Genomic DNA, 21545 nt, shown 5'->3' on the forward strand with positions numbered 1-21545 from the left:
AAGAACGAAGAGGTCACAGAGAGAAGAAACAGATGGCGCCACCGGGAAGACCGGCAGGAGGTAAAGCGAAAGGGGAATGCAACAACATAGAGAAGTACGTAGCAGGAGGAGAAGAGACAATAATAACTGCACTGAAAAAGATAGGAAAAGAGATTGAGCAAAATATTAGCAAAAAGATGGAAAGGATGATGGAACAACTCGATCAGATAAGGAAAGAATGGGAAGAAGAAAAGTAGATAAGAGAAGAGGAAAGAAGGAAAGAAAAAGAAGAATGGAAGGAAGAGAAGAAGAATCTGGAGAGGAGAATAGAGAACCTAGAATGGGAAAAAGAGAAAAAAGATAGAGAAAAACGGAAAAACAACATAATAATGAGAGGAGTAAACAAATGGGAGGAAGATAAAATTGAACAAGAGACAAAGGAGTTCATAAAAGAGAACCTGAAAATAGAGGTGGACATAATCAAAGCATACAAAGTGCAGTCCAGAGGAGACAAATGTACGGTAGTGGCAGAAGTAGGAACCTGGGAGCAAAAGAGAGAGATAATGGTCAAAAAGAAAGAACTACGAGCAGGAGTCTTTATAGACGACGATCTAACGAGGATGGAAAGGGAAATGCAGAACAAACTGAGGGAGAAAGCGAAGGAAGAAAGAGAAAAAGGAAACAAGGTCAAGGTAGGATACGGAAAGATTATGATAGAAGACAAATGGTATCGATGGAACACAAGAGAGAAGAAACTAAAGGAAGAGAAAAGAAGAGGAGGAGAAGAATGAGATACAAGCGGCGGGGATGGAAAAGGGAAGGGAGGGGGGTTAAAAATCTGCTTTTGGAATGTGGTGGGACTAGCTAACAAATGTGAAGAGGCGTGAGAATATTTAGAAGAATTTGATATACTAGGTCTTACAGAAACGTGGATAGATGAGGAAGGATGGAAGAAGATAGAGAACAAGGTCTCAAAGGAATACATCTGGAAATGCATACCGGCAAAAAAGGAACATACGAAAGGAAGGGCAAAAGGCGGGATCGTGAAGGCAGTAAGAAAAAGTCTAGAACAAGTGGAAATCAAAGAGATAAACGGAGAAATGGCAGAGGCTAAACTGAAATACAACGGAAACAGTTGGAGGATCGTTACGCTTTATAGCCAAAAGATAGAAGAAACGGTAGAAACCCTAACGGAGCAGATACCAGAAGAAGAAGAAAACTACTTACTGATAGGAGGAGATTTCAACGCAAGAACAGGCAATAAAGGAGGCCCAATAGAAGAAGAAGGAGAAGAGAGAAGTGAAATCAGACGGTCCATAGACAAAGTAAGTAATAGAGAAGGAAGGATATTATTAAACAAAATAGAAGAAAGAGGCTGGACAATCTTGAATGGAAGCTTCGACGAGGAAGGAGGATGGACATACATAGGAGGGTCAGGTATGTCGGTCATAGACTATATAATAGGAAATGATAGAGCGGCAGGAGAAGTAAAATCGATGAAAGAAGGAGACAGAACAGAGTCAGATCACATTCCATTAGAAGGTAATAGGAGCACAAACAAAAAAAAAAAAAAGGCGGAAACAAGACAAAAGAAATAGAGAAAAGTGTCTGGTCAGAAGAAGGAATAGAAAACTACAGAGAAAATTGCAAAGACTGGGCCAACACACGGAACGAGACGGAAGATATATGGAGGGAAATAAGAGATAAGGTAAAGCAATCCATAACGAAACAGAGAAAGAAGATTAAGCTCTGGAAAATAGGAGAAAGAAGGTGGTACAATAGAGAATGGAAAGAAAAGAGAATTAAGAAAAATGCTGAGAAACCTAAAGAAGGGAAGAATCGACAGAGAAGATTATATAGCAAGGAGGAAGGAATACAAAGAATGGTGCAAAGAGCAGAAGAAGAGACACGAACAAGCAGAAGAAGAGGAAATACAAAAGATAAAAAGTGAAAAAGAGGCGTGGAAATACATTAATAAATACGGAAAGCAGAGAAAGGAGAGGATAAGCGACGATATAAGGATGGACGAATGGAGAGAGTACTTCATTGGATTACTCGGGGGAACACAGAGTAAAATAGAACTAGAAAAAGGTGAACAAGAAAAGGAAACAGACATAACGAGGGAAGAACCAGAAGACATAACAAAAGAAGAACTAAAAGAAATATTGAGAAAGTTAAAAAAAGCAAAAGCGCCAGGAGAAGATGAAATAGAAAACGAGGCGTGGATACATATGTCACATGAAATAGGAGAAGAATTCTGGAAATTGATAAATAAAATATGGAAAGGAAAAGGACTACCAGAAGATTGGAACAAAGGCGTAATTAGCCCAATACACAAAAGAGGAGACAGAAACGAAATAAAAAATTACAGAGGGATAACGCTAATGGATTCAGCGTACAAAATATATGCAAGTATTCTGAACAAGAAACTAGAAAAGGAAATAGAAAACAAGTTAAAAGAGACACAGTTTGGCTTCAGGAAGGGAAGAGGAACCATGGACGCAGTCTATACTGTGAACTACATAGTGAACAGAGAACTAAGCAAGAAAGGAGGAAAAATATTCACATTTTTTGCGGATTTAAAAGCAGCTTTCGACAAGGTGAACAGAAAACTGCTGATAGAGATGATGGAGAAGATGGAAATAGAAACAAACTTGAGACAGAGGATCACAGAAATATATAAAGAGACAAGTAACGTAATAAAAATAGGAGAGGAACAATCGCAAGAATTTTGGACAGAAATAGGACTCAGACAAGGATGCCCACTAAGCCCAGCCTTATTTAACATATATATAAAAAATCTAGAAGAAGAAATGGAAAAAGGGCAGGTTGGAGGAGTCGTAGTGGGCAAAGAAAAAATCCGGACAATAACATACGCAGACGACATCGTTTTATGGCAGAGAGAGAAGCGGAACTGAAAGAGATGATGAAGAGATTCAGAAAATACTTAGAGAAGAAGGAGCTGAGCCTAAGCGCAGACAAATCGAAAGTATTGGTTTTCGAAAACGGAAGAGGAAGAAGAAAGAAGAGAGAATGGAAATGGAAAGAAGAAAACATAGAGGAAGTCAAGGAGATAAAATATCTTGGCTACACGCTACAAAAAAAACGGAGGCGCGGAGAAACATACAAGGGAAAGACTGCGAAGAGCAACAATAGCAATGAAAAGGACATGGAGCATAGGAGAAAGAATATTCAAAGAAGACTTCAGAAGAAGAATAAAAATGTTTGAAGCACTAGTAGGAAGCGTGGCCCTATACGGGGCAGAAGTATGGGGCTGGAGAGACGAAAAAACATTAGACGGAATAAAAAGGAAATATGCAAAATGGATATTAAATCTGGACAGAGGAACACCGAACTATATACTGCTGGAGGAGACAAAAATGGAAGAGATCAGAATACAGGCGATCAAAAGAGCACTCAGATATGAAGAAAAAGCGAGACAATCAGGGAAGAAAATAGTGAAGGAATGCATAAGAGATCTGGAAAAGAGACGGCCAGAAGCAGAAGAAGGGAAATGGGAAAGAAAGAGGAAAAAGATGTTAGAGGAGGCAGGAATAAACAAAGAACAATTAAGAAGAGAAAGAGAGACAGCAAACGAGGAAATAACAGAGAACATCCTGAAAGAATTAAAAACTAGAGAGAGCAGAAGAAGACAACAAAAGATAAATGAATCTAGATATAACACTGACTACAAAGCGATTATACCAGAAGAAAGACCGAAATACCTGGAGGGAAGGATAAAGAAGAAAGACAGGTGTCTGATAGCAAGATACAGATGCGGAAATGAGACGAGAGGCAGCCAGTATTGGAGAGAGGAAGCAGAAAGAAGATGTAGAATTTGCAAAAGAGAAGAAGAGAGTCTGTACCATATGATCAAAGATGTGAAGCAACAAAGAGTGAAATGACGTTAGAAGAAATCATAGGAGAAGAAGGAAAGGGGCTACAAACGATGAAAAGGATAGAAAAAGTGAGAATGGAGACGACCAAAAATGAGAAAGAAGAGAGAGAAAACAGCAAGAAGAAAGAAGCAAAAGAAAGTTAAATTACACCAAAGACATTGTATTGACAACGGCAACGTAGATTCACCTGTAAAGTTATGATCAATTAACCATGGACTAAAGTCTAGCAGATGCATATGTATATAACCTTTAAGTCTAATTTTGAGATAATTATGTTTGTTTCTGTAATTTTATTTTATTTAAATTTTAAATTTTAATTTTGTTCTTAATTTTGTTTTCTGATTTAATCTAACTTGAAAAGAATTTTGATTTTGTTTATGATTAAGATTTTGATTTTAACTATTATTAAGTTTAAGTAGGAATTAAGTATAATATGAAGACTGATAACTGTTAGAAAGAAGTGTTAAAACAAGGTTTAAGTGTTAAGTTTTAAAACTATATGTAAATGTATACCAAAAGAATGTAACCGGAAGCCATCCTAAGCCGCAAGGCAAACGGATTAAACAAAATAATAATAAATAATAATAATACAACACGTTCGAGTAATACAGTGCACACAATGATAAACACACATAAAGTTCACGTACATACATACACTGACATTTTAGGGGCAGATGTTCAGACTCTCTACTTCTAGAGACACTACAAAGAAGAGGCGCAGAGTCTCCTTAATTTTGGCCGATGGGGCGATAAGAACGGAATGCCAAAATTATAGAATACCCTCACCTTACCACTTGCGCGAGCAAAGTACACGATGGTAGACTCGTGCTGTGGTGAGGGTATTCTGTAAAAGGAAGAGATATGATATTAGTGTTTGTCAAAGTACGTGTGAAAGAATGCAAAGATTATGGGGGCCAAAGGAGACTCTACTGTACCGACCGCTCCCCGAACATCCCTTCCTCTCGAGATGCGGGTATACAGGATGTCCGGTAAATACCGTCCCTGGTTTCGTGGATTGATAGATCAAGTAAAACTGAGCAGAAAAGTTCTTTACCATTTTTAAATACTCGCCATAGTTAACAATGTAAAAATTAATAAAGTCTTCGAATAAGCGCGTATCACCGCGCGCAAGGATCGTCCGCCGGTCGCCGAGACGTAGGCAGCCGCGGTTGGCGGCGCGGCGCGGTGAGGAGGAAAAAGCAGCAGTAGCTCGGGAACCGTAGCGGCGGGCGGTCCTTGCGCGCGGTGATACGCTCTTATTCGAAGGCTTTGTTAATTTTTACCTCGTTAACTATGGCAAGTATTAAAAAATGGTAAAAGATTTTTCTGCTCAGTTTTACTTAATCTATCAATCCACGAAACCAAGGGCAGTATTTACCTGACACCCTGTATAAGCGCCGCCGTTTCTGCGAGAATCGCTTCTTCTCCTCCAAACCGTCCGCTCACAAAGAAGCAGTCTTTCCTACGCTCCAACCCGAAATCAAGCGCCTTGGTTTCTGTCGAGAACTTTCGACGACAAGCATTCCGACAACTCTTAGACCGCCGCCGATTCCCGGACTCAAGCGACTTGGACTCCGAGCAAGCGATCTTGCTCATCGGCGAGAACCACCATCCGTTCTCCATCCATCCGGCGACCACTGACCAGGGATACGGAGTTCCGTGCCTCTACCAAGTGCTCTTGACGTGAGTCGCCACCGCCGCAACAACACCGCGGTATTAACCGCTTCACGCCGTGATCAAGAACCGCGAGGAATAAGTACAGCTGTACCGCGAGCGCGACTACATCACCGCTGGGCACGCGCGCCCGTCGCCGCGACCGAGACCTTTGGTAAGGCCGCGTAAATAATAGGCCGCACGAAACTGTAAACAGGGATTCCGAGTTCGGAGAAATTCGTCTCGGAATCACCTGTGCTTGTAACGTTCATAATTATTTCCGTTATTCGTCCGCCCGTCCACGCATTAAATAGTTACCGAGTATCTGTTGCGTCCGTCTGCGCGTTAAACAATTACCGATTATCTGTTCCGTCCGTCCGCGCGTAATTATAAATTATCTGTTTTGTCCGTCCGAGCGTCATCTCCATCTCGTCCTCCACGTTTTGTAAATATTTTTTCGAGTTTTTCTTTTCTTTGAATAAACCGTTTTACTTTATACCATCAAAATCACGTCTAGTTCTCTTGGCGATCTACCCGCGACCTAGTCCTCTGGCCAACTACCGTCCGTACGCGGAAGTCAGGTCGTTACACACTTGTAAAAATATTAAAAATATTAAAATCATCAAAAAAAATTAAATCTTTATAAAATATTTCGTTTTTGATATTGAAATGTATACCAATAAAATATTTTTAATCATTTCGACTGGAACCTTTTACACGCAAAATAAGGAAAATTAATTTACATAAAAAAAATATACATAAAAAAATCTTGAAACTTGAAGAATTATTCAGATATGTTGTTTTTAATAGACTAGATAGATTCTGTATGTTCTCTATTTTATTATTATTATTATGTATCTTTTGTATGTGGATTTCTATATTTTATTGTCATATTATTTGCTATTTAAATTAAATGAGCATGTAGTTAAGAAAAATTAACATTAATGAAGAGTAAAAAAAAATTTGTTACAGTGAAATATGGTACCTAATCGAATTCACGATTTATGATATGTGAATTTTTCAGAAATTATAGAAAATAAAGATGAAAAAGATAATAGCGTGTAATTTCTGGGGCAAAAATCATGTATAAACGAAGAAAGAAAAAAAGAAAGCACTTACCAGCACTGTGAATAATGAGCAATCAGCGAGGGGATATTATCGAACCTGTTTTCACTCGTTTCCAAACTTAACTTGCCATTGTCGGCCTGAATGAGATAATGTTCAATATATGGTCCTTTCCCAACAGGTAATCTCACCGAGAGAGCCATTGTATCACTTTGGCTCGATTGTCGTACCACGAAGTTCTGCAATACAATAAATATACATTTATAATAAACAATGATTTATTATAACGTTTATAGTTAATATTTCAATAATATGGAACATATACAGCAGTAATGTGTGTATAATACTGAAAAAGTAAGACATAGAATATTAAGATAAGAGAAATTTTTAAATTATTTTTTATAGAGGAGAGGAGGAGGTGATAGAGTATCATTTTACTTTCTGAAAACAGCTCTGAAGATATTAATGCAATATAATTTTTATAGACACAAATTTGTTATCATAGAGTTCTAACAATCATTCCATAGGGAGAAGTTCATCGTGTATATAAAATAAACATAATTTATAACTGAAGATTGAAAAGAGAAAAAAGATGTCTGCAAGATGGAGGTATCGTTACATATTATCATTGCAACTAATAATGTCATAAAAAGCATTTATATTTACAAAAAGTCACAAATTTTAATGATCCTTCGTAAATCTTGCGAATTACAAAAGTGTCACAGAACAAATAGATTTTATAAATATCTTTTAAAACGTAGTTTTTATTGTAAAAAAGAACCATTTTTTGAAATAACATTCTGCGGTACTAGTAAACATTTATGTACAACATTTACAATCTAGTTGTAAAGCCGCAAGAGCGATCATAATGCTAAATGATCCACGACCTTCTCCCATACATAGTAACATACTATAACTGTAATTTTCGGATTCATGCGTTATATTACACAGTAGATTCAATTATATTATTTAAAATTCACATTTAATTCGCCTTCAAGTTAAACTAAAGTTAACACTTACTCGCCATCATACTAATATTTTGTTCCTCACTAACAATCATGAGGTCACTCGCGTTTTACGCTTCTATTAAAGGATACACTATAATGGGATGGTTTACAATGATAATTTTATTTAGGTTCAACCTTTTAATGTACGATTAAGAAATGAAATGGCAATAACAATTGGTAAAACGATACAATTTTGATAAATATGCGAACAAAGTTACGGCAAATGAAAGGTAATTTTTTTTTAAATTATAACTTTCTTAAAAATTATCATAGAAAACTAATTTAAAAAAAAATTAAAGTTAAAAGATCATATTTAAAAAAAAATGTTTTATTAATTTAAATTTGAATTATAATTTAATGTTAAATTTGTAACATGAATAATGCTTATTTTTATGATACAAAATAAGTGGATAATATGAAATTTTCAATAAATATAGTTTCAATTCTGTGTGTTCAATGAATTTTAATAGAAATTTAATGTTAAAAAGTAAAAATTTTTATATTTAGATAATAATTTAAAAACATATGTACATAATTTTTAAATACATTTTTAATTATTTAATATAAAATGTTATTTTTTTTCTAAATCAAGGATTTAAAAATGCTCTTCTATTATTAATTAAATTAAAATTTCTCATAAATATATAAAATTTGCAATAAAAATTTACAGTGACTGTTTTAAGGTAAATAAGTGTTTCTATAAATTGAGCCTTTAAGCATTAATATTATTATTCCGGCTTCATGACTGTGTTTCAAGTCCGATGAATACGCAGTTTGAGTTAAAAATTGTAAAAATTAAAAATTATTATTCGGCACCAAGAACCGCTGTGATTGGAATAGGCCATCTATTCTCGCGTTTTAATTTCAGTCCGATATAACGTATTATTGTTTATTGTACAACGTTGAACCAAAAAAATGTATCGAATACAATTTCGTAAATTTACATGAAAGGACGTTTTTATATTTGCATTAATGTGACACATTTTTGTGACACTTAAAACAAAGAAGGTATATAAAAATGACCAAAATTTGCCCTAAATAAAAACCTAAGAAACTTAATTTCACAATGTTTCTTGATGTATATGAAAGAGAAAAGTAATATTTATAATATCAGAAACTACAAGTAGAATTTCTGATAACAATAAAGTGTCATACAAAATACGTAAAAGCATATGTGACATTATATTTCAATTTTCTTTATTTCTATATGATTAAACCTGTTTATATTTAATATATGTATTTACGATTATCTTTAAATGCATTTTGCATACAACTTATATACAACAATTTTTAATAAAGAAATATTAAATTTTTTAAAATCACTCTTTGTCTAATCCATGACCAATGATGAGAACGTGATGATCACTGATCTCATTTTTTGTTTTTCTTTGTATTTTTTTCTTTTATTTATTATAATATATTATATAGTATGCATAAAATATTATATACACACACAATTCTTATTTTATTTATTAGTTATAAAAATCAAATTGCTTAAATAACTATTTTGATAACGCTTCTGAGAGATTTTTTATTGAAAATGATAAATGTAAACTTTCTTTACAAAGTACTTTAATGAATAAAACAAAAATATGATGTGCTATATTACAAAATGTACTATTATATTATAATACTTTAATAGTTGAGTCTGTTAACGGATTACACAAGGAATATTGATAATGTTCTATCAGACTTTAGCCGAACACTGATATCTATGTATTTCAATCACCATTTCACGATAGTTTTACATCTTATGTGAAATTTAACATACAATGTCGAACGTCTGAAGAAAACGTGCATATCTGGCTCAATCAATGTCTACTATATAAACTGATAAACAGAAATTGTTTCTTAACCAGAAAGTACGAAGTCGAGTCTGTTAACGGATTACACAAGGAATATTGTTTATGTTCTATCAGACTTTAGCCGAACACTGATATCTACGTGTTTCAATCACCATTTTACGATAGTTTTACACCTTATGTGACCTTTACGACTTTTAGAATTTAAAAGAATTAAAAAAAAAATAGAAAAAAATGGATAAAAAAAATTTTTTTTTAAATAATAAAAAAAACAAAAATGGAATAATAATCATCACGTCCTCGCTGGATTAGATAAAGTATGATTTTAAAAGAAATTTATATTTCTTTATTAAAAATTGCTGTTGTACACAGGTCTATATATACAAGGAGATTATTAATGAATGTCCCTACTTTTTACCATACAAGCCTGATTTACCGATGGATATGTATTTCTAACATATTATCATATTATAAATTACAAATGCGTGATTCTATGTAGTAAAAAGTGGCGACATTTATTAATAATCACCCTGTAAATGTGTGTGTGCGCGCGTGCGTGCGTGCGTGCGTGCGTGTGCGTGTGCGTGTGCGTGTGTGCGTGTGTGTGTGTGTGTGTGTATGCGTGTGTGTGTGTATGTATATATATATATATATATATATATATATATATATATATATATATATTAAAAATTATACAAATCTAATCATATAGAAATAAAGAAAATTGAAACATTAATTTAGGTCGCATTACTTATTCTGTACGACATTTTATCATCGTATTAGCAATTTTCCCCGGATCTCCTTCTAATATCCTTTTATATACTTCATCAAACCGCGTTGTCTGTCTTATGTAAGATACCGGATATGTAAAGGATTTTCTTAACATAACTCCATGTCGATTGCATGCCATCAGACATTGACACGGTTTCTCATGTATTCAAGAACACTATTATTCTACAAACCGTCTAGCGTGTTAAATACGAGCTGATATAATCACGTTTATTGTTTCGAAGCATGATGTAATAGATATGTATATACGTAAATAGGAGTAAAACAGTACTAAGTAAAAATGACCTTCCATTTAGAAAATAATATTCGTCATTATAAGAATAAAAACGAGAGAATAAAGTACAATAATACTATACAGGGTGACCCATTTTAATTTATTATATATATTTAATATATTATTACAAAATATTTCCGTTCCCTTGCATTTTACAAGAAAATGTTTCAGACAGAAGTTATATGGTTTCGAGGGGTCCATAAGATGGTGTCATTATATAATTTGACCTTGGATAGTTGCTTGAAGGTCACCTTTAATTTTGTAAATGGAACTGTCTACTTTTTATTGCATATTCTTTTAGCTTGTCTCGAGGCCTTTCTAAAACACTCTAATTAAATGTTTTTTCGTTAAGTATTTTTCGAATTACAAAACTTGAAAGTTACGGTACCGTTGGCATTAACATCATTCAAGGTGTACCACGTGGAGGTTGCCCGGTCGGATTTACACCTCTTTTGTGTTCGAAGAAAGATTGGAGGATGATCCAATCAATCAAGATAAGATCGGTCGGTGATCCAGATCAAGACAAGATTGATCGGTGATTCAGTCAGTCAAAGCAAGATCGGAAAAGATCCGGCCAATTAAGGCAAGATTTTGAGAATTTCCTATCACAATAAGTGTTTGGAAATTCTTCCTGCATTCTGAATTTATAATTGAATACATAATAGAAACTTCTCAAAGTCTTGCCTTAATTGGCCGGAACTTTTCCGATCTTGCCTTGACCGGCTGAATCACCGATCAATCTTGTCTTGATTGACTGGATCATCAACCGATCTTGACTGATTGGATTTCTTCTGATGTTTCTTCGAACACAAAAAAGGTGTAAATCCAACCGGGCACCCTCACGTGGTACACCTTGAATAATGTTAATGCCGTCGGTACTGTAACTTTCAAGTTTTGTAACTCGAAAAATACTTACTAAAAAAACATTTAATTACAGTGTTTTGGAAAGGCTTCGAAATAAGCTACAAGACTATGCAGTAAAAAGTACAGTTCCATTTAAAAAATTGGTGACCTTCAAACAACTATTCAAGGTCAAATTAATGACACCATCTTATGTCCCCCTCGAAACCATACAATTTTTGTCTAAAACATTTTTTTGTACAATGCGAGGGAACGAAAATATTTGGGATGATAGATTAAAAAAAGTTACCCTGTATAAGCAGGAATGTAAAATCTTGAAAAATTTATAATCTTAAATAGACATAATTTGCTTTTATAAAAACAATTTTTTTTCACTTTCCTAAATAAAATGTAAAAAATTAAAAAAATTTACTTTACTATCTAGTATCATAGGTTAACACTCCATAAAAAATATTGTCGAGAACATGATTAAAAATCAATAAAGACACTGAAAATAGAGAAAAATAATAATTTATTTAAATTCTATAAATATTAAAAATAAAAATTTCTTTGATGTAAGTGCACTTACTCCTTCTTCCTTGCCCTGCAACAAGTGAAAGGCCCCGGCTCTCTGGATGCCCGGTAAGAACCAAATCGGATGAGAGCGTATAAGCCTTTCAATTAGGGTAATATCGCAAGCCACCTCAATACCAGAATTTTCTGTAGACCTTGAAGATCCTTCCGAAGTAGCCGATTCTTCTGATGACAGCGATTCTTCGCTCTAATAAATAAAAAATATCAATGTATTACTATAACATGATTAAAAAGTAATTTCACATTATATTTCAGAATAGAATAAAACGGTATTTATGAAAAGGAATATTAAAATTATGATTACAAGTTTCTGTCTGAGATATATCTTCAAAAAACAAATTTTTCAATTATATTTTTTATTTATGATCATTTACATATAGGATAGAATATTATTATAATAGTATTTTATATAAATACTGTTATATAGTATAATATTATTATAATAGTATTTATATGTATATTATTAAATTATTATATAAAATTTAAATATTATTAGATATTATTAAAATACTTTTACAACTTATACAATAAATTTATGATTAATTAGGACTGATGTTTTTAATTTTAAAAAATTGTTAGAAATTAAAAAAAAAATCTTGAGTCTTTCCAATTTTCCTCTGCTTTTTTTTAAAAATAATATCACTATTATTATTTTCTATGTCAAAGATTTTAAAAATTCTTTCACATTTAAGGACTTTAATAAATAATTTAAAAATAAAATCTATTGTGATTAAAGTAGTTGTATTACGCTATATTTTTCGGAAAAACATAAAAAAAATCAAAATCTTTAATTTTATTTTTCCGGAAAGTTAGAAATACCAATATCTCATGATCGCAGTCGTTTCTTTCCACTTTTTTCATAATAACAAAAAAGGTCTAGTTTTTCAATTTTATTTTTCTGGAAAATTAAAAACAATTAGGAAAAGAGGAAAAAGAGAGGGTGGCAAGGTAAGAGAAAGGGAATCTCCTGTATTGCGCGATTCGAATGCAGAGATTACAATCAAGCATAAACATTATATACGCTCGCTCGGTCGTCAAAAGTTATTCACGAGTTAGCAAAGTAGACAATTGCGTTATTGAGTTAGACTATAATTTACATTTTTTTTATAATTTTCTTATAACTTTTCCTCATTTTTTCATTTGTGACAATAGTATTAAATTATAATAATTTCCTTGTGAATGCATGTGCTTTTGAGACAAAATTTAATAGCCTGTTAGGTAAGAATGTTATTTTCTACTTTTGTCAACAGTGTTTGGAAAACTATTGATATCATTTCGATTAGACAAAAAAGGGCAAGAAAACAGTAAAAGAAAGTATAGTAACTATGCGCAGGGAGATTGCGTATCCTGTCTATTAACCATAGCCACTCAAAGCGCTTTTTGTCTTTTCGAATAGCCAATTAACGACGTATACAATCAGGTGGCACTCAAGCAGACTTAAAGTTGGTTTATAATAGCCGTAACCGTAAAAAATTGGCTAATTATAGTTGATTTATAGAAAAATAATTGATTATGAATGGTGAATTTCTTACGGTAACGGCTATTATAAATCAACCTTTGTGTTTGTTAACCATATCTGTAAAAACTATGTCACTGCATACTTCGGTAGATAAACAAATTGAAAAGAAAACTCATTTTCTGTTAAATAAGAGCATTTTCCAGACAGAAACAAGGACACAATACAATATAATGAATTATTTCATCCATGCTTAATATTGATAAACAATAAAAATAAAGTGATTTCTTATATGTTAGAGGAGAAAAGAGTAATATGGCACTCATTTCTATTTTATTGAATAACTATGTTTGTAATTAATATTTTCTATTAAAACTTAAACGATTACATTCGTCAGAATGTTGTTTAACAGATTCTAGACTCAAAGTAGTGAAATATTTATTATTTAGGACGTGATTTGACGTGATATAAATCTAATGCACTGTATAATCGGTGGAAGAAAAAAAGTAGTTGTAATATGGCTATCCATAAAAATAATTTAAAAAAATTAGTTTAGTTTAAAAAACATACAGTACTTTGTTACAAAATCATATATTTTTCATTTTCCATTGTTTAGAATTTTCCTGATTTACAATTTTCCTGCGTTCAGAAGCTGTAGAAATATCATTAGAAATTTCATTTAAAAAATCATTTTATTCCTGTTTAACATTAAACAAACATAAAATGATGGGTCTAATGTTTCTAAATACCGTTCTTTAGAATGACAATCAATTATAGAAAAAATATTTTGATATAAAAATTTTGCTTGATAAACCATATTAACAAAATTCCATGTTATTGTTTTAACTTTGTATAATTCGAAATGTATACGGCCGAATAAAAAGTTAAATAACAAAAAAACATTCAAGTGTATGTACCTTAATTTGTGTGATAATACATTCAATTTTAATAATAATGAGGAAATGTATGTAATTAAAGGTTAAAAGTGTACCTTAAAAAAGTTTAGAAATACTCAAAAGTAAAAATGCCTTATAACAATTATCAGTCATTATGTATTGGCATATTAGCATCACTAAAAAACGGCGGGCTACTAAACGAATAACTCTATAAGCAATTGTTAGAATACGTCACTTAATAACGGAAATAATAGGGGTAGCCATATTGTCGACAGTAGCCATAATACCCTTTTCTTCTCTACACTGTATCAACTATGTCACTTGATTGAAAATGCTCTGAGATAAATTGTAACAACGAAATTAGGTACAATGTATCTAAAAAACAAAATTAGGTAGAATATATCTGAACAACGAAATTGGAATGAATAGATAAAAACCAAAAAATGAATCCTTCGACTTCATATATGAATCTGAGACATTTAACACAATGTAACATCTTCTTAGGTTATGTTGTAAAAAACATTATTATTACGCAATACAAAACAATATTAAAAAAACTGCTATAATATCAGATAGAAGACATTTTCCACTTTGTATTTATGTTTTTTAAAGTATGTCCCATCACGCATGGAAAAACCCTATCTTATGCTATCTCCCTTAGTAGTATTTTCTACAGGACAGAATCTGCATGCAGTTAATTGCAGTAGAATTGAGTACAGAAGATTATTCCCAATACAGCCATGCTCTGGCAGATTGCTAGCAGACTGCTTCAATATTCATCCACTGTACTTGTATATGAATTATTTGCAGAAACTCGGTACAAATATTGAGCTATCTTGAAACAGATTCTTCCTGTAACTGCAGTCTGTAAACAATCTGGCACAGTTCTTGAGCAAAGTGACACAAGATTTTTTCAACAGAAATAGAGCGTGCAGATATTTTATAGATCTTGTTCAAATATGATCTGCAGATTTCTGTAAGTTTCTTACAACAGAAATGGCGCGCAGATCTTGTGCAGATATTGTACAGATTTTGCTCAATCAGCCGCAGAAAGATGCTGCAAGGTTTATAACAATTTCGGATTGGAATGGATTTAATAAGAGAGTGCTGGCGCCACCGCTAGGCGGCCACGCCACGGGAAATTTTCTCGTGAGTCAAGTGCGGCCACAGGCGTTATACTATATCTAGTCGCCACCGCGGCCGACTCCCCCAATTCATACTTCAGTGAGCCTTTAGGAGTTGCATATTGTAACCTTAAGACGAATATTTGCTCTCATTCTTTCCTAACATGACGTGTGTGTGTGGAACGCTGTTCCACATAAAATTTTATATTTTGACATGTAAACAACAATCTGTATTGTTATTTAATCTTGTACATAAATTAAATGTTTAATTCAAATTTAATCTTTTTTTAATCTTTTTTAACAAAAAAGATACAAAAAATATTTTTTATAAACTAAACATTTATTACGCTACATTAATGTATTCTGTTTTAATAAATCTATTTGGGTTCTGATCTTATTTTCGATCGGTCTTAATATCGTATTTTCGGTGCAGAAATCTCGATCAATTCAGATTTTTTTTTTTTTTTTTTTTTATCGATATTCATCGCACATTTTCGGCAGGGAAGTATCTTGAGACTATACTGATATTCTGGTAAAAGAATTTTGCAAAGCTTGCAGCAGATATATACAAATTTCTTGCAAGAATTTGACTGCAGAATCTTTCAAAAGAATTGAGCAGAATGAAGAAGCAGACGTCCTGTTGGCAAAATCTGTCAAGAATCTGCTGCATGATTTACAGCAGTCTTACAGAAAATTGCTACTAGGGTTTAAGATAAAATGGGAAAAATTGCCTCGTTACTATTTTATTTAAATAAAGTTTATAATTCTCTAAAGATTTTTAAAAACAGTAGTTATATTGAAAGGTGGATATTGAAGAAAGTAAAACTTCGGAAAAGCTACACCACCCTTGACGACCTTGACCTTTATATATATATGTTATAGAGACATGGATACTAAACAACTTTTATTTATAAATTAATCATCGGTTTCGTACAGTTTTCGAGATATACTTAGAGAAAGAAAAAACAATTTTTCTTAATTATTTTAAAAAATATTTTACAAAAAAATGTGTTAAATAAAAAATAATGCTCTTGAAATTGTCTATAATAAAGCTTCTATGCATAATTTTTGTAATCGCAACGGTATACGCGTAATCGTACTTTTAAATAGCGCATACTCGTAATTGTGCGAAATAAAGCACATAAATGGATAAATATCCAAGTAGGGTCCATGCATGTATAATAACTACATATATACTCACACACGCGCATGCACGCACGCACACGCGCGCGCACGCACGCGCGCACGTATTTCTTAGGAGCGCGAAAGAGATCGAGAAGCGCGCAGAAGGTAGCGGGGCGCGCTTCGATTGTGCATCCTCCTCGCTTGACACTCGATCGAGAGAGAAAACATGATACGGCGTCATGGTATGGAGAAATGCGAACGGTATACAGGATATTATGGTATTTGGTCGCGCATTGTTTTAATTTTTAATTGCATAAAAAAATTTACTCGGATTCAAAAATTCGTTTAAAAAATATTGTAAATAGAATACGATTCTCAGTAATAAAATAAAATTATGTCCTCACGCCAATGTAGCTTCAATTCATGGGACTATTACTTTATGTCAAGACATAATTTTAATTAATTAATGAAATTCGTAAATTTCTTTAAACAGTTACTTTTTAAAATAATCTGTATTGGAAAATAATTTTAATTCAATAAATTAAGAAAAATGTTAACATTATCAGGCAAGCTGATTTACTTTGTAATTGGCGGAAATAATACTTTAAGAGTGAATGATTACTGCCGTATTACTGCCAATCTAAAAAAAAATCACAGAAAATAGCAGATGCTGTGTGTGATTTTTTATGCGTAATTTTTTCGGCAGTAATACTTTCTCATAAGGCTCGGGGTTCCCGGGGCATCCCTTCCCCGTATTTTTTCTAGCCTAACCTAACCTAATCTTATTTCAGTTGTAATTTGGCCAAGGATATCTAATTGACCATGTTGCAATATTAGATTTAAAATTATAGCCCACTCTCTCCCACACCCACCACGTCATTAGTGGACCAACTGAGACGGGGTGGCTTAGGTTAGGAAAAAATACGAGGAGGGAGTGCAGGGGGAGAGGCGGAGCCCCTTTAGTTAGTTTTTTTAAAATGGTTTTTTTATTATAACTCCTAAAGTATTGAAGTTAAGTAAAATATGTACAGAACCTTATTTGTAATGCTTCATTTTTTGTTTAACACATTTTTTTGTAAAATAAATATTTTCTGAAATAATTTAGAAAAACTGTTTTTTCTTTCTCTGAGTATATCTCAAAATCTGTTGGAGAGCGCCAATTAATCTATACAGGGTGTCCCAGAAAGCTCGCATCCCATTTTAAAAGCGGATTCTTTGGAAAATTCTAAGAAAAAAATCCTAATACAAAAATGTCGAGGGTATAATGGTTTTCAAATTATTTGCGATTAAAATTTACGAATCACTGAGCTGACATTTCGCGCGCTCAGGCATAGTGACATGACAAAGGTACCACAAGGGTACCTCTTGATAATGAAATTGTCATATAAATACGCAGTGACATTTATAATAAGAAATTACTACTATAGGAAACATATTTGTACATTACATATGCACAATTAATGTTTTCAACAAAATATCAATTTAATAACAAGATGTTACGATAACCGTTGGGTCAACTGTCAAAATAAATTTATTACCATGTTCATATGATAAGAACTTTTATGGTAACATATTGATAATATCGATAATTTATGCGATGATATGAAAAAGATTGAATATGTTGATAAAGTAGAATTCAAACATATCAAATTATTTCTATTTGACATTATCGCGTTTATATCAATTAAATTACCGATTTACATTTTTAATAGTTAAAAATGTAAATAAATTATTGATATTATCGATATGTTACCATAAAAGTTCTTATCATATGAACATGGTAATGAATTTATTTTGACAGCTAACCCAACGACTATCGTAACATCTTGTTATTGAATTGATATTTTGTTGAAAACATTAATTGTGCATATGTAATGTACAAATACGTGTCCTATAGTAGTAATTTCTTAATATAAATGTCACTGCGTATTTATATGACAATCTTAATATCAAGAGATACCCTTGTGGTACCTTTGTCATGTCACCATGCCTGAGCGCGCGAAATGTCAGCTCAGTGATTCGTAAATTTTAATCGCGAATAATTTGAAAACCATTATACCCTCGACATTTTTGTATTAGGATTTTTTTCTTACAATTTTCCAAAGAATCCGCTCTTAAAATGGGATGCGAGCTTTCTGGGACACCCTGTATACCCATTCTCCCCTGAAAAAACTGTAAGAAATTTATTGCGAAAAATAACATCCCACCCATTGTGGTTCGAAACTGGCACCTCCGGAATCTCTGGTCCCGGTGTCTTACCACCTCGATCACTGGGGCATAGTGATATTTCTCACAATATTCGTATATGAGTGACAACGCATTTGAGGCGCTTGATTCAAATTACAAATAAATATAGATGCAAATCAGCATCAATTATTATATTAAATTAATTAATTTAATAAAAATAGTGATATTACTAATTCTTATTTGACATGCTGTGTTATGACCGGAAAAAATTCGGCGCACATTCTGGTTGAATTCGAAGAAGTATATAAAATCACACGAATAAATATAGGCACTAAGATCTAGCTGCGACCAAAGAAGGCTTTCTTACTATCATTGTGTTGTTATACTATTGGTCTAAAAACATATTTATAATAAAGAATTTACAATAACAGGCGCCTAGAGCACAGCTTAGTGGCGTGGTGCGCGCGTACCGACGGGTTCGCGTTAGTCAGCAATCAGCTGTGAGGCTATAAATAACTTCACGATGCTGTTTATGATGCCTCGAGGCCGGACGGTCGCGCGGGCACGGCGGTATCGCGTTGGAAGATCAGCTGATCGCAAAAACCGGCGCGACACGTAGCGGTTAATACCGCTGCTAGGCTCCGGCGGGTAACAACGCTTATGTCAAGAGCACTTGGTAGAGGCGCGGAATTCCCGCACCCCTGGTCGTGGAGCATTGCCGAGAGCAGGAAGCTGGAACTGGCTTTCAATCAAGCAGACAAGATCGCTTGCTGGAGCCCAAGGCGTTTGAGCCCACGGTACTAGACGGGGAAGCGGGATAGGAGCGGTCACTGGCGGAGAGTACTCAGCGGAAGTCAAGGCGCTTGACTCCTTTTCAGGACGTGGGTGGCTTCTTCTAGTCGGACGGATCAGGAAAAAGAGAGCCACGAGATGCGCGCTCTCGTGGCTTATATACCCGAGCTCGGTGGTAAGGGGATGCTCGGGAATGGTCGAAGGCGAAGCCGGCATCCCCGCTACTCGAGATCGGGCACGGAGAAGCAGCGTGCTCTCGAACTTTCGACTTCGGCGACGACTGCGCGTGCGCGCCGTGATTGCCGTTACGCGGATGCCTCATTCGAACGCGCGTGACGAAAAATTTATCGGCGCGTTGCGCCTTTTGCTGCTGTCCGGCGGATGTTCGGCCGGACAGCGTGGGACGATGGATGATTTGGGGGATGGCGACAGAACGGTTACACGGTCTTCAAGTAAAACGGTTTTGTTATTGTTTTTTGTTGTCTAAACTTTATGTTAGCTTGTATACGAAACTCCTTGCTTAAAATTGTAAAATAGTAATTGTAAATTTTTATTACAAATATATTTTTTTATGTTCATGAGAAATTTTAATTTAATTAATAATAAAAAAGCATTTAATTCCTTCAATTTTTAAAAATAACATTTTATATTAAATAATTAAAAACGATTTAAAAATTATATATAACAATTAAAAAATATAAGATAAAAAAAGTCGCATCCGCGGGAATCGAACCTGGGATCCCAAGCATACCAGTCGATGTCCCAACGCCCTACGTCACGCCGCTTACTTGAGAGTCGTTCTTCTGTAACTTATGAATGCCGGAAATATTTAATCGTTATTTTCTCGAGAATGCCTAAATTTTGCAACAAACGGTTTTACAACAATAAAGGAGTGAGTGAATACTACACACCCATAAAATTTTATTAAAATCGGCGAGATCATTGTCGGATCCTCCCCTTGTAAAACTATATTATTAAAAATTCAGATAAAAATAAAGCTCAAGGAATCAATCAATGACTTTTAATCTTGATATACATATGTTATCAAGATTATAATCTTGAGTAGCTTTTAACCGTTAGCCATTAAAAATTTATCAACAAAATGAGTTTGAAGAAATACCAGATTTAGTAAAAATGAAGATAGTAAAATTTAGTCAACACGTACAGAAATGCAAAGCACGTGCAAAAAACTTTAATTATTTATTTAATACATATATGAAACTTATAATATTATAAAAACCAAATCTAATCTAACCTAAACTGAATTTTAATTTTAAATTTTAAAAAATTGTCTTGTGTAAAAGTAAAAAATCAATGGAAAGAGAATAATTATAGATCTTGTTTTGGACCGTAAGCACGGGAGGATATGGGATGAACTTTACTTCGCGTGAAAAGCTGAAAATCCAGGTGAAAAAGTACATTTATAGACTTCGTTTTGCCCGATAGACAGAAAGGGGATAGTGCACGGTGGCCCTCGCTTCGCATGGAAAGTACAAGGCAAACGAGAATATATATGCGGACAAAGGAGGGTTCCGCCCTTGTTATGGAAAGGCTGTGCTTGAAAGATATAATTCAAATTTAATTTATTTCAAATCCAAAATGGTAAGTGATGAATTGAAATGTGATCAATATCAACGCCATCCCAATAATTTGATTATATTTTCCGGATTTTGCCCTTCAATAAGAAGAGTAGAAACCCTTCATGTCCGTTTGTACTTCGCAATACAAAGTAAGATTCCACATGGGTTTACAATTTTCCCACAGCAAAAACGAAAATAATGAACACATTTGTTGTGTTTTAAACAATTATTTTTATCTATTAATAACTTTTATAAAACTTTTTAACAAACAACGGCCAAAAACCTTTTGCAATCTTCTATGTCCAATTTCGATACCAAATCTAAATTTAATATACAAAATTTGCTTTTAAAAAATAACATTTTATGATTAATTGGTTAGGAAGGGTAGGTGAAACTCACAGTAGAGTTACCTTTATAAAGTGAGTTTTGAGTGGTTTTATTTAAATAAACGAACGAAAAGTAGTACTAGTTTTGTTCAAATAA

At 33.4% G+C, this 21545-nt stretch overlaps 1 protein-coding gene and 1 pseudogene across 7 annotated transcripts in view; one reads left to right on the top strand and one right to left on the bottom strand.

Annotated features, from left to right (window-relative positions):
* LOC105203197 (protein sprint) overlaps positions 1–21545 on the bottom strand; it is a 228264-nt gene that overhangs the window by 60377 nt on the left and 146342 nt on the right. For all 7 annotated transcript variants that reach the window (XM_039454559.1, XM_039454557.1, XM_039454556.1 and 4 more), the window contains 2 exons: positions 11898–12089; positions 6651–6835 (listed from right to left, as the gene is read on the bottom strand). In XM_039454559.1, coding sequence (XP_039310493.1) covers positions 6651–6835; positions 11898–12089 — 377 coding nt within the window. The remainder of the gene's footprint in view (positions 1–6650; positions 6836–11897; positions 12090–21545) is intronic.
* LOC120358882 lies at positions 2441–3999 on the top strand (annotated as a pseudogene).

This window comes from Solenopsis invicta, chromosome 10 (genome assembly GCF_016802725.1).
Source record: "Solenopsis invicta isolate M01_SB chromosome 10, UNIL_Sinv_3.0, whole genome shotgun sequence".
In the NCBI taxonomy this organism is placed as follows: domain Eukaryota; kingdom Metazoa; phylum Arthropoda; class Insecta; order Hymenoptera; family Formicidae; genus Solenopsis; species Solenopsis invicta.